At 57.8% G+C, this 15,501-nt stretch overlaps 3 protein-coding genes across 4 annotated transcripts; 1 reads left to right on the plus strand and 2 right to left on the minus strand.

The window, feature by feature from the left end:
- Nucleotides 1–3,549: 3,549 nt before the first annotated feature.
- On the minus strand, nucleotides 3,550–6,353 carry PRDX5 (peroxiredoxin 5). Its single transcript, XM_004383776.2, has 6 exons — nucleotides 6,133–6,353; nucleotides 4,866–5,000; nucleotides 4,219–4,350; nucleotides 4,104–4,142; nucleotides 3,919–3,980; nucleotides 3,550–3,797 (listed from the first exon to the last, which is right to left on the minus strand). The coding sequence occupies exons 1-6, from the start codon at nucleotides 6,316–6,318 to the stop codon at nucleotides 3,692–3,694; spliced, it is 660 nt and encodes a 219-aa protein (XP_004383833.1). The 5' UTR covers nucleotides 6,319–6,353; the 3' UTR covers nucleotides 3,550–3,691.
- A 605-nt stretch (nucleotides 6,354–6,958) lies between these two features.
- TRMT112 (tRNA methyltransferase activator subunit 11-2) lies at nucleotides 6,959–7,694 on the plus strand. Its single transcript, XM_004383779.2, has 4 exons — nucleotides 6,959–7,071; nucleotides 7,158–7,259; nucleotides 7,385–7,474; nucleotides 7,556–7,694. The coding sequence occupies exons 1-4, from the start codon at nucleotides 6,994–6,996 to the stop codon at nucleotides 7,661–7,663; spliced, it is 378 nt and encodes a 125-aa protein (XP_004383836.1). The 5' UTR covers nucleotides 6,959–6,993; the 3' UTR covers nucleotides 7,664–7,694.
- An 845-nt stretch (nucleotides 7,695–8,539) lies between these two features.
- Nucleotides 8,540–15,427, minus strand: ESRRA (estrogen related receptor alpha). 2 transcript variants are annotated; one of them, XM_023738234.1, is made up of 7 exons: nucleotides 15,055–15,427; nucleotides 13,832–14,168; nucleotides 10,308–10,424; nucleotides 10,057–10,185; nucleotides 9,531–9,698; nucleotides 9,167–9,436; nucleotides 8,540–8,819 (listed from the first exon to the last, which is right to left on the minus strand). In XM_023738234.1, the coding sequence occupies exons 2-7, from the start codon at nucleotides 14,154–14,156 to the stop codon at nucleotides 8,560–8,562; spliced, it is 1,269 nt and encodes a 422-aa protein (XP_023594002.1). In that variant the 5' UTR covers nucleotides 14,157–14,168; nucleotides 15,055–15,427; the 3' UTR covers nucleotides 8,540–8,559. The 2 variants fall into 2 exon arrangements, with proteins under 2 accessions (XP_023594002.1, XP_004383838.2); XM_004383781.3 differs by lacking the exon at nucleotides 15,055–15,427 and having other exon boundaries at nucleotides 13,832–14,270.
- Between the last annotated feature and the right edge of the window lie 74 nt (nucleotides 15,428–15,501).

The following is a 15,501-nucleotide window of genomic DNA, read 5'->3' on the forward strand; positions in this document are numbered from 1 at the left end:
TTTCAAATTTTGGGTTTTTTTTTTTTCTTTAATGGATTACTGCTATATCTCTTGACACTTTGACCACCGACAGACCAGGAAAGCCACTCCCACTGCTTGGTGGGATGTGGCCAGGCCTCTAGGGCCTCTGGTCCCGGCTGAAACCAGGCCTGTCTGCCCTGGAGGCAGAGCTCTGCTAGACATTCTGGCTGTGCACCATTTGATCTCGGGCCCTCCAGCAGGGGAGCAGTTCACAGGGCTGGCCCCAGGGCCCTGCTCCCCCAGGACACCCAACCACCATGAGCTGAGTCATGTGGTCAGCAGCTAGGGCCACCCAGGTCAATACCGGGCTCCACTCACACCCTGTAAACATGGCGGTACAGGAAGTCTGACCTCCTCTAACTTCACAAGGCAGGAGAATCAAGATCAGCAGCCCAAGGCTGAGTGCTATGAGGTGGAGGTCAGACATGCCTCTTCTCTCCAACCTTTTTAACTAATTCTGAAACCAGTGGTACCTCCGATGGCCCTCTATACTTCTCTGCTGGGTTTGATAATTCTCTGCAATGGCCACACACAACTTACAGATCATACTCACGTTTTATTAGAGAAATAACAGTTTACAATTCAGGGTCAGGGATGACTCGGGATACAGTTATTCAGTCAGGACAGCCCCTTGGCTGTGCCCACAGGCAGGCTTCTCCTTGGCCCCTGGACCTCTGCCCCGCTCAGGCAAGTTTTACAAAGCCCTTTAGCTCCAACAATAAGTGCCCAGGGCCACCCTACTCTGCCAGTAAGCCTCAGCCCAAAGGCAGTCAGTTTTCTCGCTCTGGGGGCCGGGAAGCCCACCGCTCCATCTTCTGCCGGTCTCCTGGTCCTGCTATTGCCGGTTCTCTGCTGCACTTGCCGCCACTTCTCACTGTCTTGCGCCATCTCCGGTGTTACAGCTCTCTCTTTCTGGCTCCTGGGTCTAGGAGGTTCTCAGTTCAGGGACCCCACGTCCAAATGACATGCTCCACTCCTGTCTCTTCTTCTTGGTGGTAGTGAGATCCCCCTGTCTGCCTCTGGGATAGCTCGTTTTAAGCCAAGCGGGATGGCAAAACTGACCAACCCCCTTGTTAGTGTTCCATACACCTTATTTGCATGGTCCCACCCCTACAAGGGTACCATGCTTCTTATTCGCATTATTAGCAAGCTATCCAATTCCCTTGGTGAGCCACAAGCACCTCATTTACAGTCCCACCCAGTCATTTTGTAGGGTTACATGACTATGGCAAGAAAGGCCATATAAAAGCCATCCATCGCACTGCTCACCCCAACCCTCTGGGTTGTTCTAAGGGGCTACTCAGGCCCTGGAAGCCCCCTCCCACCCTCTTCCTGGCCCAGAGGTCCAGCCAGTGGCAACATGACCCTCTCAGAGGCCTCAGTGGGCCTTGGCCAACCCAGGTAAAAGCCCAGGAGTGGAGGAAATGGGCAGCTGAGTGGCAGAGACACAGACTGGGCTTGCTGTGATGGCGGGGCTCCCTGGGCAGGACTGAGGCTGCACAGAAGAGGGCAAGGATGCACAGCGAGGGGCAGGTCGTCTGACCCATACTTCACTGATGCAGACCCTGCTGGTACTGACTCAGGGAGATCCCTCCACCTGGAGCTCTCAGAGGGGCTCAAGGCCGAAGCTCCTAACCCCATTGGCTGGTGTAGACCTTGGGGAAAGCGCTATGCCTCAGTTTCCTCATTTGCACAATGAGGGGGACAACGTCTGCCTTAGGGTTATTGAAAAGACTGAGAGATGGTGTCCAGGAATGAAAGGGCTTTTCCACCATCCACACCAGGAAGGACCCAAGGTTCGGCAGGGGAGGAAGAGAAGTGGGTGGGTTACAGAGACTTGGAAAGCTGGAGAGACTTCAGGACCCCACAGAGACAGCAAGCTATGGGAGAGAACAAAACCAAAAACCAAACACTTTCCTGTCGAGTCGATTCCGATTCATAGTGACCCTATAGGACAGAGTAGAACTGCCCCATAGAGTTTCCAAGGAGCTGCTTGTGGATTCAAACTGCCAACCTTTTGGTTAGCAGCTAAGCGCTTAACCACTGGGTGGTGGGGGGAAAACGTAAGCGGTGGGAAGTCTCAGGCAGGCTGAGTCCATCCTTCTCCTGGGTGCCCCATCCATGAGGACATCACCCAACCACCCAGCCCCTTGAGCCTCCACCCGGTGGCCCCATGGACTCACCTTTGCTCCCCATACCCAACAGGTCTCCAACTCCCGGCTGCCATTTCTGAACGTGTGTTCACGGCCCCTTCCCGGTGCGGTCCACCGCATGCCTCCTCCACACCTCCCAGTGGCCCCACTCCAATTCCATCTCACATGGTGGCTCAAGTATCAATCTGACCTGTCACTGCCCTGCTTAAAGCCCTTCAATAGCCCGAGGTGCCCACAGGATCAAACGCAAGCTGCCTACCGGGCTTAAAGGGCCCCCGACCTCCCAGCATCTTTATTCCAGCTGCCCCACGAGCTCCAGCGGCCTCGGGTTGGCCCACGCCTCCATACCTCTTTCTGCCTGTTCCCACTACCTCAGAGTCCTTTCCTCAAGAGGGCTTTCCTAACCTTTTGAATCTCAGTGACCTCAGTCAGCCCCAGCCAGTTCTGGGGGCTGAGGCCTGGAGACCCCCAGGCAGGGAAGGGCCCATGGAGCACAAAGGGCAGCACTGCTCAAATCCTCACTCCACCTGCTCGTGGTGCAGGAGCCTGGCCTGTTTCCTTAACCTCTCTGTACAACGGGTTTGTTGTGAGGACTGAGTAGCTACACCTAAAGCACTTAGCACCATGCCTAGCACCAGTAAACATTGCCGCCATTACGGAGTCTGCCCCTTAGGCTGTGCACGCCTGGCCAGGACCTGCTGCATGCACACGGCCTCCAAGGGCCAAGAGCCAGAGGCCCACGAGGAGGGCCTGCGGACAGTGATAGCCTCCAGCCTCTCACGCTGCACCCACCACTGGCATCTTCTCTCCTCCACAGCTCACCTACGTACACAGATTCCTCTCCCAGGGAGCCCTCCTGGACTGAACTGGCCCTGCCTCCACTGAAGTCCTTTCTGCCACTCAGATGGTCCCCAGGTGCCAGGGCCCCCCCTCTGGAATGAGAATGTTCCAGGGAGGGGTTCAACAGTCTGAAAGGATGGGAGACGGGGCTCTGCCCAAGAGGGGGGCCCTACAGGTGAGGTTCTGACCCTGGAGTTCGTGGGCCTCAGTGAGATCAGCCAGCACCTGAGATCACACGCAGGTCGTGGGTATGCCCGGAGCCTTTGTCAGCCTCAGGGCCCCTCCCTGCATTCCCTCTGCTCAGAAGGCTCCTTCTCTTGCTCTTCAGGCCACCAGCTCCTCCTAAGCTTCCAGACTGATGCTTCATAACACCCCCTTCAAGAGACCTTCCCTGACTACCCCTTATTCAAATCTGGGTTCCCTATACTTATCCCCTCTGGCCCCTGTCCACTACCCTCATGGCTCTCAGTTCATTCTGGCTGTGTCAGGAGGCCTGGTCCCCAACAAAGCAGTGATTCAGAAACAAGGAGGTGGACGTGAACCACAAGTGTTTATTGCAGAAATATGGCCAAGGTTCCAATTGAGTGACCCCGCTGAGGGTGAGCCGGGGCCTACTACACAGGGCTGAGCAGGTAAGACAAGGACAGGGTAGAGGTAATGTATCTGGGTCCAGTGCCTCAGAGCTGTGAGAGGATGTTGGAGGCCAGGCTGCAGGTGAGGCCTGTGCCGTCCGGCTCCACATTCAGGGCCTTCACCACGCCGTCCTCTATTACCATGGAGAACCTGCCGGGAAGAGGGGCCAGGCTAGTTGGGTCAGCCTGAGCTTGGAGGCTGGGAATGGACAGAGGAGGGGTGGAAGGAACCAGGTCCCCAGGGAACCCAACAGAGACCCTCCCACTTTTACCTCTTGAGCCGTCGATTCCCAAAGAGTGGCACCAATGAATCATCTAATAACAAATCAGTCTCCTGGAGGGGAGGACAGAGAAAAGGGTCAGGAATTCCCAGAAAGGGCCCACCCTCCCTCTAAGTTCCTGCTCCCAAGGCCTGGCATGGAAATCACCCCACAGGGTGAAGGGGGGACACACTCACCTTCCCAAAGGCCCCGGTGGGGTCAGCCAGGAGCCGAACCTGAGGAGAAAGAAAGCAAAGGTCACCAGGAAAATCTCCTGCCTGGCCCATGACCCTGGCAGGACCCATACCTCACCTTGCCTTCCGCGTGGTAGGCCTTCCCCCATTCACCAGTCACAAAGACATCATTGACACTCAGACATGCCACCACCTGGGCTCCCTTGGCCTTCAGAGCCCCAGCCTGCTCCACAAACCCTGGCAGGTGGGTCTGGGGAGGGAAAACGAAGGGTCAACAAAGGGATGATTGCCCCTGCTCCTTGGCCCTCCCCTTGTCTGCAGCCTCTCACACTTCCTTCCTTCAACTCCTTTGATTAAAGAGAATTGTGTAAAACCATTCTATTTCCTTTTTGCCTTGGCCACTAGGAAGCTCAGATCCAAACTACACTCCGTGGTCAAGACTGTAAATGTCCCACTGGCAAGACTGTTATGTACGGAGTCCCAAGTGCCTTCCACAGTGCCTGCCAGCAAGGTCAACAAGGGGTGTTGAATTTAACTGCAATAATCCTTGTTCCTACATTCCTGGTACTGTTATCTTTACTTCTTTACTACTTACTTTCTAAGCCCTAATATGCTTTAACTGCAGCTAATGTACTTTAACGGTTGTATTGCCTGCATACTTTTGTTGCAAGCTGCCTCAGGGCTTTAGAAGGACACACTGACTTAAGAGCAACAAAAACAGGTACAAAACCTAAATTCCTGATCCCCAGGAGGGCAGGGCCTCACCTTTGAACAGCCTGGAGTAAAGGCTCCAGGAACTCCAAACAGTACACCCTTCTTGCCCTTATACAGCTCTGCCAGGTTCACCTTGTTCCCAGGCTCCCCTTCGAATACCACCACGGACGGCAGGGTATCTCCCACCTAGAGGGAAGGGCTCCAGGGTTAGGAGTGGGGAGGCAAAGGCCAAGGGAGGGGCAGCAGACCAGGGCCAGAAGGGACTTGATGGCCTGGTGACTGAGCCTGGTGGAGAGACTGGAAAGTCCAGTCCTGTCAGTTTCTAGAGGTCCCTCCCTGTCACCCTCCCCTCCAGCTCCCGCCCTGGCCACCCCACATTCTCCTGGCCCGGGGCTGCCTGCCCTTCCTTAGGGCCTGTTGGTGACACCAGAGAAAGGGAGAGACGGCCTTCCGGGTGTCACAAGCGGTTGAGTAAACGAGCTGTCTGGGTTACGGGAAATGAGTAGGAAAAATGGACAGGCGAGGAGGTGTGACAAGAGGCCCTGACAACAGGGAAGGAAAGGATTCTGGCCAGGCTGGAGCGCACCCCCTCAAGAAGGAGAGGGGCAACAGCAGATGGGGGGTGGAGGGCTCGATGTAGAGATGTAGAATAAAAGAAGAAATCTTGAAGGGGCTGCATGTGACTGGGAGAGGCAAAGACAAAAGCGGGTCTCTAAGGAGCCCAGAGGTTGGAGGTGGGATGAAGTAGAGGCAGAGCCGGTCTCAGAGGGTGTAGGAGGGAAAGGGGAGAAGGAGCTGGGGGTGGTTTCAGAAGATAGGAAGAGTGAAAAACTGAGCAGAAAGGTGGAAATTCGCCTTGGGTGGAGGGGAAAATGTCGCGGGAGTGGAATGAGCGAGACAAAATACGGGCTCTGAGAGTCAACAATTGTTTAAGACTTGGAGGGGCGGGGTTGGTGAAGAGCGATGCCTTGAAATGTAACAAAAGCGTAGGGCAGGTTATGGCGGGGAACATGCGGAGGGTGGGGAGGGAGCGCTGGGGCGAAGGAGATGGTCCCAGAAGGCGGGGGAACGAAGAGACGGCTCTAGACTCAGGGGCTGTTCCAGGAGATGGGCACGAAGCTCCAAACTGTGACGAGAAAGGGAAGTGGGGCAGTTAAGGCGATCTTGCTGAAGCATGAGGGGACCACGGCGGGAGGGGCCTCTAGGGCAGCGGGAGGGCTCCGAAAGGCAGGAGAGAGGGTGACATCCCCAGACAAGGGGGACGGGGGGGGCGGTCTTGGGGAGAGACGGGGTCGGGCCCGGTCGGGCTGGCGGTCACCTTGATCGGGGCCATGGCTGCGGCGGCTCTACTGAAACTGCGGGTCCCGCCAAGCGTCCACCCTCCTCCTCCTCCCAGTCGCCGTCCTGCTCCCACCGCTGCCGCTGCTGCCGACTCGACGGCTGCCGCCCCACTGAGAACCAAGCCCGCTGGGCGACAGAGAACGCGCAACCCTGCCAGCCCCATGCCAGGCTGAGCGCCCGCAACCGCCAGGTCTCCTGGGCCAGCCCCCGCAGGAGGCGGGGTCAGCAGAGAGCGAATCCCAGAGCCTGAGGAAGGCGGGGCCTCGGCTCGCACGGCCCTCCCACTACCGCCCGCCCGCCGGGGGGCCTCAGGGCTGTACAGGGACTCGGCTTATTTGCATGCAGGGCGGGACCACGACGCAATTAGAAACGGGGCGGAGCTTCCGGCAGTCCCGCAGCCTATTTGCATAAAAGGAAAGGTCCCGCGCCGTTTGGATGGGCTTAGTTTACTGGTTGGGGCAGTGTTTCTGTCAATCACCGAGGGCGGCAGAGGGTGGTGAGGCGCCTTTATGAGAGGCAAAAGCACGTTCATTTGCATTAAACAAGGTCCCCTGCACTGCAGCTGTTTTACAAGTGACTTGCACTCCAGGAACCGGGGGAGGCTGAGCCCGGCCAAAACCACTGGGCATGCGCCGCAGCAGTGTCCCGTGGAGGCGTGTGATCCGACTAAGTCTTTCACGGCCCACAGCTCTCTCAGGCAGCGCGAGCAGCTCCCGCACGTTCGCCACTTCCGGTCCTCCCGGCCGTCCAATGGGATAGAGTGGAGCAGCCCCGGAAGTGACGTAGCGGATGCCGGCCTTTTTCCGGCTCCGGTCTGGCCTGATTGCGTCGTAGCGACATGAAGCTGCTTACCCACAACTTGCTGACCTCGCATGTGCGGGGGGTGGGGCCCCGCGGCTTCCCCCTGCGGCTCCAGGTACCTGCCGGGTCGCTCCTACCCCACTCCCTGGCGCTATGGGGGAGCCGGCGTCCCGCCCTGCCTAACACCGCTCCGCCCTGCAGGCCACCGAGGTCCGCATCAACCCTGTGGAGTTCAACCCCGAGTTCGTGGCAAGGATGATACCCAAGGTGGAGTGGGCGGCGCTTCTGGAGGCGGCAGATACCGTAAGGACTCGCCCCTCGCCGGTGCACACCCCGGCGGTGGTCTCACCGCTCCCCCTGGGACCAAGATCCGGCCCGAGGGGAAGGGTCGGGGATGCCCAGATATGACTTAGGCCTCTTGCCCGCAGTTGCATCTGGTCGAGGTCCCCAAAGGGCCGACTGAGGGGTACGAGCGCGATGAGCAGTTTTTGAGGAAGATGCACCACGTGCTGCTGGAGGTGAGACCCGGCGCACCACCTGCTTCCCAGGCTACGCCGCCCGCGGCCACCGGTGCTCAGCTCTGTCTGCCCTCCCCGCAGGTGGACGTGTTGGAGGGCACCCTGCAATGCCCAGAGTCCGGACGTCTCTTCCCCATCAGCCGCGGGATCCCCAACATGCTGCTGAACGATGAGGAGACCGAGACTTAACCTTGGCAGGCACCCCTTTTTCATTCTGGAACCGTGTGTATCTTTGTTTTTGTACATTCTGTTTGCGGGCTTTGTCGTGAGCATTGTCAACCCTCGACCCAGTGACACACCGAACAGAGTGTTCTTGAGCTCGATAGTATATATTTTTTTTTCTCATTAAAGTTTCAAAACCAAAAGCGGTTTCTTTTTGCAGCAAATATACATTAAAATAGAGTCTCTGTACAGCCAAAGGCTCTGGGCCCTGGCTTGCCCCATGTCCCTGCGCCTCCCTGGCCAAACCCAAAAATAAATATAGTGTTATTGCTCTGCAGGGCATAGAGGCAGTGCTCTCCCTACCCCCTGAGGAGGCCGGGTGGGAGCTGATGGGGGGCTCTGGCCACCCCGGGGGGTCCAGGGGTTGGAGCCTGCTTGGAGTTATTGCTTCGGGGTGGGGGGGCACTAATGCCCAATGCAAATGATGAGGAGAGGAGCAAGGGGGGCAGGGCCTTTGCTTTCCAAGTCCTCCTCTGCTCTGGAGAGGGGGTTGGATTAAGCAGCAGCAAAAGCATCACCCACTGGGAGACTGTAGCCTCCACCCCCTTCCCTCCCTGAGATCAGGCTTCTGCCCCCCACACACCCCCTGCAGCCCCCTATGGCTTCCGCAAGGCCCCCTACTCTCCGGGGGCACATTATGGCTTGCAAGGGGCAGCACTGCCCAGAACACGGGCACACATGTTCCCAGCTTCCGACACCCCCCTGGGGAGGGGACGGCGTGGGGCCTGCTCCCAGGGGCTGATGGCATTGCCCTGGCCCTGCCAGCAGGCTGTGGCACTGCCCAGACCCCAGCTCTGCCCCCTTGGGGCTGACCCCATGCTGGCAGGTCCTGCCAGCACCCCCACCAGTGCCCACCCCCTGCCTCAGTCCATCATAGCCTCGAGCATCTCCAAGAACAGCTTGTGCATGGGCACCTTGCCCTCCAGCTTCACCCCATAGAAATGGGCCAGCACCTTGCCCGCTGTCTGGCGAAGGAGTGGTAGTGTGAGCAGCAGCCTGCCTGCCCGCCGCCGCTCAGCACCCCCTCCGGGGCCTGCCCGGCCGGCTTCATACTCCAGCAGGGCCTCGTGCAGGGCTTCTCGCAGTTGCTCCACAGCCTCAGCATCCTCGATGTGCACAGAGTCTGCAGGAAGAGGGACGAACTGTTGTCCATGGCCATCTCTGGAAAGGACAGAGCCCCCATCTGCTTGGGGTAGAGGCTGCTGCCATGAGCCAGGGGCCCACCCCTTCCCTCTCAACTACGGCTGCCTCTTGTCCTCCCCACCTACCCTCCCTCCCCTTCTCTCTGAACACAGCTCTAGGGCTCAAAATAAGGTGTACAGTTCCTGGCCCTGTTCTTGGCTTGCTATGTGACCTTCAGAAGTCACGGTTTTTCCCTGAGCCCTGGTTTTCCTTATCTGCAAAATGGGACCGTGTGCCATCACAACGCTAAAGGGTGGAGAGGCCCAGCAGTGCCCACCCCAGCCTCACCCGAGTTGGCAAGGGCCAGGGCCTTCAGCAGGACATACTCCTCACGCTCCAGCCGCAGGGCCTGTAGTCGCCGCACCAGCTGCAGCAGGGCGGCGCCCAGCTCCCCTAGGCCGGCTGCTCGTGCCCCCTCTTCATCCAGGACCAGGTCCTCTGCAAAGGCCAGCTCATCCTGCAGTGGCAGCGAGCGCTGGGCCACACCCAGCACCAGCACCTCCATCCATACGCTCTGCAGCACTGACATCTGGTCAGACAGCGACAGCGACGAGAAGCCTGGAGGGCAGGGGAGCCAGCCTCGCTGAGCAAGTGAGCGGAGCCAGGTGTGGCCTGGCCGACCCAGGATGCCCCAGACCACCAGGCCCTGTACCTGGGATGCTCTTGGCCCAGCTGATGGTGACCACAATCTCTCGGTCAAAGAGGTCACAGAGGGTAGCCACTGCTGGGAGGTGTCCATCGGGGCCTGCCGGGTCGGGCATGGCGTACAGCTTCTCAGGCTCGACCACCAACAAGTGAGACACCAGTGCATTCACTGGGGCTGCAGAGACAGGGACTACTCAGTGGCACTCGAATTTACCAGGCCTCACAGGTCCTTCAGGATCAAGCATCTTCCCAGAGTCAGTCCCCCTGTGGCCTTCCTTGATAGCCACTGACCAGCCGGGCTCAGGCACCGCCCTCCCGGGAAAGGCTGTCACTACCTCCTGGGGAAAGCTGGGCTCTGAGTGTTAGGAAATCTTTCCTGTCCCCAGTTCTCCTGTGACTGACACAGGAACGGCATTTTCATAAATATTTATTAGATGAGTAAATGAATAAACGGGGTGAATGATGCCACAGAGACTTCTTGTGTCCCAGCCCCACCCCAGCCCTGGAGGTCCAGGTATCCATGGTGCTCTCACCTGTCTTCCGGGGACCTCCAGCTACTGCCAGGGGGCCGGCAGGGAAAGGGCCTGGGAAGGGCAGGGGGTCCACTTCTGGTCGCCGCTTGTACTTCTGTCGTCCACCCCGGACACGGTCCAGACGCACCCCTTGAATTATAAGATGGGACTATGTCCGTGGAGTCGCCCTGCAAAGCCCTCCCCCACAGTCCTTGTCCACCTTGTGCACCCAGCTCCCTCCAGCCTCCCCCAGGCCCCTGCCCGGTGCTCACCCTCCTTGAGCATGCCCACCCGCAGGCACTTGGTGAAGCGGCAGGCCTGGCAAGCCTTGCGTCTCCGCTTGGTGATCTCGCACTCATTGGAGGCCGGACAGCTGTACTCGATGCTCCCTGCCAGGAAGAGGCAGGGCTCCAGTGGCCGCCTCCCAGGGCCCGGAAGGGGCCCAGCTGACAGGAGAGCCCTGACTGGCCCCGGTCAAGCACAGGTCTGGGGGTGTGGGGAGGAAAGGGAGAGCAGGAGCTCCGTGAGGGGCGGGAACCCGCTGGGCTGGGGCCTCTGTGTGGGAAGGGGATGGCTGGGGCCCAGGGAGTCAGTCTGCACCTCTGCCCCCAGGCCATTTGGCCCTCATCTGCTATCAAGGCCCCAGTGACCTCCCCCTTGCTAAATCCAGTGGTCATGTCTCAGTCCTCATCTTGGCCTAAAAGGCACTACCACCGTTGATCACTTCCGGCTCCTAGAAGCACTTTAACACGTTCTTTTGCTTCTAGAACACCACACTCTCCTGGTCTTCCTCCTGCCTGACTGGCCACTTTGTGGTCTCTGTGCACATCCTGACCTCCTTCCACTGGAAACCCCAGGACTCTGCCCTTGGACTTCTCCACTCACTCCCATAATTGAAAGTCATGGGGGCTTTCAAATTTCAGTCTCTAGTCTAGACCTGCCCTGAACTCTAGACTCATATCCAACCGCCTCCTCAACATGGTGTGTGTCTAGAAACCATCTCAATACGACCAAAGTGGAACTCCTGATCCGCCCCCTACAGCCCGCAACTCCATTTGTCTAGTTGCTCAAGCAGAAACTGAAGAGGCATCCTCCATACCTGTCACACCCACAGCCAAGCCATCCACCAGTCCTGGTGGGCTTCACCAAGTATGTCCAGGATCTGACCCCTCCTGCCTGTCCACTGCTTCCACCTGACCTGAGGCACTGTCCCCTCACCACCTTGGTAGCTGTGCCTCCTTCAGCCTGCTGTCAGCACAGCAGCCAGGGGCGCCTATCAACCCCAAGTCAGATCCTGTCCCTCCTCTGCACTGTCCAATGATTTCCCTTCTTGGAGTAAAAGCCAAAGTGAACCCAATGGCCTGCAAGGCCTACCCCCTCTCCCCGTCACCTTTCTGACCTCATGTCCCCATGTGCACTTGCTCCGGATCCACTGGCTTCCTGGGTGCTCCTCACACAGGCCCTGCCCTGGGCTATCCTGGCCCCTGTGCCTGAGTGGCTCTCGATAGCCACACACGCTTCTTGCGTCCTTCAGGTCTTTTCTCAGTTGTCCCCTCGGGAGGCCTTCCCTGGCCACCCTGCGAGAATGGCAAACCTCCCTCTGCAGACACCTCCTGTCCTCTTTACCCAGTGTTATACTTTCTCTTCAGCTCTTTGCACCAACTAATATGCTACATATTGTGCTCATCTGTCTTTATTATCTGTCCCCCCACTTGAGTGTCAGCTCCATGAGGGCCAGAATGGTCCCCAGTGCTAGGAACAGGGCTTGGCCCATAGTTGTCACTGTTGTTAGCTGCCGTGAAGTCAGCCTCCACCTCATGGCAACCCCTTGCTTAATGGAACAAAATGCTGCCTGGTTATGCGCCATCCCCGTGATCAGCTGCGGACCAAACCATTGAGATCCATAGGGTTTTCACTGGCTCATTTTTTGGAAGTAGATCACCAAACATTTCTTCCTAGTCTCTCTTAGTCTGGAAGCACGCCTGAAACTTGTTCAGTATCATAGCAACATGTAAACCTCCACTGACAGACGAGTGGTGGCTGCGTGTGCGGTTCACAGGCTGGGACCTGAATCCAGGTCTCCTGCATGGAAGGCGAGAATTCTACCACTGAACCACCAATGTCCCCTGGCCCATCCTAGGGATTCGTAATTACTGGTGGCCCTCCCAGCTGTGATCACAGGGACCAAATGGTACAGCAGTCCACAGGTCGGTGGCACATTTCTCCTTACAGTGTGCTTTCTCCTATACCATACTAGGGCTTCCATGCTCTGTTCAAGACACCTCAAGGAAGCCCTCCAGAGCCCTGGACCCAGCCAGGTTCCTTGGTACACATCCTGCACATCTCCCTCCAGGACTCACCTCAGCTGTAATACAGCAATTTGTAAAATTCATTGTTTCCTATGTATGTCTCCTCTCTGCTAGACTATAAACTGCTTGAGGGCAGGGCCAGTCCGGCCTTGGTCCCAGCTATATCCCCATGCCAGGACAGTAGTTTGTAAAGGAGGGCTCTCGAGGCTGCTTGGGGTCCATCCTGACACTACCACTGACCACCTGTGTGACCTTGGGCAGGTTTTATACCTAAGCCCGCAATTTCCCCAACTTATTACGAAGATGGGCTGTGAGAATTAAAGGGTAGAACATGTAGCATGGTGCACAGCACCTAAGTGCTCAATAAATGTTCGCTACTATGTGTGGGTGGGATCCAGTAAGTATTGGTCAACTGAATGAAAAGAGAGCAAAGGGTCCCAGGGTGAGTAGGAAACACCCGGAGCTGGTCTGTTGGCTCCTTGGTCTTCAGAGCCAGAAGGGAGCACAGAAGGTTTTAGAGCAGTGGATCTGGGCCAGGTCAAAACTTGCTGGAATGTCACAATCAGTCGTGAGGCGTCAGTCCAAAGTTCAGTTATTAGTAATAAACAGGCAGCAGTCTGCTGCTGAAGAGCTCAGCTCTGGACTTGAATCAACCCAAGTTCAAATCCTGGTTCTGCCATTTTCTACCTATGTGACTTGAACAAAGTCCCCTCCTCCTCTCTCTCAAAAAAGAATCTCTCTGAGCCTCAGTTTCCCCGTTCTGTAAAATACGATGACAATAGTGCTGTCACCTTACAGGGTTCCCATGGAGGCTGAAATCCTAAAAGTGAAAGGGCACGGTGCCTGGCACAAGGTAAGCACTCAGGAAATGTTTAAAAAAATACATGTCCCAAAGTCACCAACAGTTTAAGTAAACACATAAATAACAGGCACATTCCAAGTAATGATTACATCAGCATCTTGCCCACACGCTCGTATTTTGATATGTTTTCCTAAGCAGGAAAAATTCAGTGACTTTGAAGAACAGGGATGCCTAACAGTCTTTTTCAAGTTGGAAGTGGACATATGCTGTAGTCCCCCCCAGTCACCCATAAAAATCTGCCTTGTGTTGGTGCTGCTTTGGGGAAATGAAGAAAAAAGAGGGCATGTTCTATGCTGGCGAGAGGTTGGCAGCTGCCAGAAGCAAGAACCAAGTTGAGGAAAAGGCAGAGCCTGCCTTGAGATTTTCAGACCCAGAGACCTAGGAGGCATCCTTGACTCCTGTCATACCCCCCAACCCTCCATCCAATCCATAGACAAATACTGGTGGGCTTTATTGAACTTTTCAGGGAATGGGTGTTCCTGGGAGGTAGGAGGGCCCGGGAACACTAGACTGCCTCAGCCGGTACCATGGCAAACTGGGGGTTTCTGCACCCAGCAGTGCACCCAGTGAGTGGTATGAGGCCCAGAGGGTATAGGGCAGAGGGCACAGGGATGGGGGGGCTCACCCTGGATGGTCCTTTTGAAGAAGGCTTTGCAGGCCTCACAGGATGCCACACCATAGTGGTAGCCGGAGGCCACATCCCCACAGACCAGGCACAGGCGCTTGGGCAGGGAGCTGAGGACCAGCTTCCCACCACCCTGCTCGCCAGGCCCAGCCCCCTCCCCATCCTCCTCCTCCTTGTGGCCTGGGAGGCAGCGGGTGGGAGCTGGACCAGAGGCCAGGGCCACTGGGGGCTCAGGCTCGGTCTCCGAGGAGCCCTTTGGGCTGTCAGGGCTGGCTGGCTCCGCCTTGATGTAGAGAGGCTCAATGCCCACCACCTGGCTGGACATGGCGCTCGTCACCTGCAGAGAGATACCCGTCATGTCCCAGGGAGGCATTTGGATGGGGGATGGGGAAGAAAGACACCCTGCCACAGGGTTGCCCAACCACGGGCCCAGGGCCAGGCTACCAGGCTCAGCGAGGGGGGAGAGGGGACAGAGTCCAAGGAATGGCTGCCCTGAGGAGGGCCCCCAGCTGTTGCCATGGGAACAGAGTCTCCAGAGCCTCCAGGGCCAGTAACTGACATCAGGTCTCCCACTGGGGAGGGTGCTTGAAATCCCCTACTCCCACCCAGGATAGCAGGGTAAACTTGGCTTCCTGGCTACCTTCAGCCCCAGCTGGAACCCCCCACCAGAAGCAGGATCCCTCCCAATTTTCTTCAGATGTTGGGGGTGCCTCCATGGTCCCCTTACCTGGGGTCCTCTATTCAAAAGCGCACACTGCGGGCAGCTGACACAGTCACACACACATTCCCACTCACCTGGGTGCCCAGGTGTTCCCGCATGCTCACACACACACTCCCAGGGACTCTCACACATGGCCCTTCCCCAACTCCAGTCCTCACTCAACTCCAGTCCTCACTCATGCTCGCACTTGTCTTTACACACTCCTCCCCAAGTGCACACCCGTAAACAAACTCACACTCAAGGCTTGTGATCACACACACTCTCACACTTCCACCGTGCCCCACACATGCACACTGGCAGAGACTCTTGCGAAGAAAACACATCAGGGCCTTTCGCACCTGACACACCGCGTCCCTCCTGCCCCAGCAGGCTCAATCCCGGCCACCCTGGCAGGCGCGCCTCCACCGCCCAGCACCCCGCCTGCACACCACTCTTCACTCCTGCTGCCGCAGAGCCCTCCGCCTCCCGGGGCACTCCGCCCGTCCCCCCAACCTGCGCGCACCTACGGGAAGTTGCCTAAAGTTGCTGCGCCTCCCTTCCCCCTCCGCCCGCGGGGGACTTCTATCAGGTTATCAGGAAGTAAACGGGGAGAGCCAAGGAGGAGGAAGTTCTCCCCTGCCGGTGCGATGACCTTTGACCCACAGAGGAGGGTGGCCCAAAGCCCCTTTGAGCGCCCCCACGTGGTACTCAAAGCCCGTTGCCCAACAGGGAACCCTCCCCATCTTCCACCCCGGCCAACCCCTGGGACTTCGGCATGTCCCAGGTGGCGGTTTGAACCCTGCTCTGGGGCTGAACCCGAGGCCCAAGCCTGAGCGAGGCCAGACCCTGAGACTCAGGCCGGCCCACCGGGACTCAGACGCCGGACGCTGCCCGGAACCTTGACCCCTCCTAGCTCTCGACGGGGTCGGGACCGTGACCCCGGGCGGGCCAGAACCCCCGCCTGGAGCCC

Source organism: Trichechus manatus, unplaced genomic scaffold (genome assembly GCF_000243295.1).
Source record: "Trichechus manatus latirostris isolate Lorelei unplaced genomic scaffold, TriManLat1.0 scaffold00113, whole genome shotgun sequence".
Taxonomy (NCBI): domain Eukaryota; kingdom Metazoa; phylum Chordata; class Mammalia; order Sirenia; family Trichechidae; genus Trichechus; species Trichechus manatus.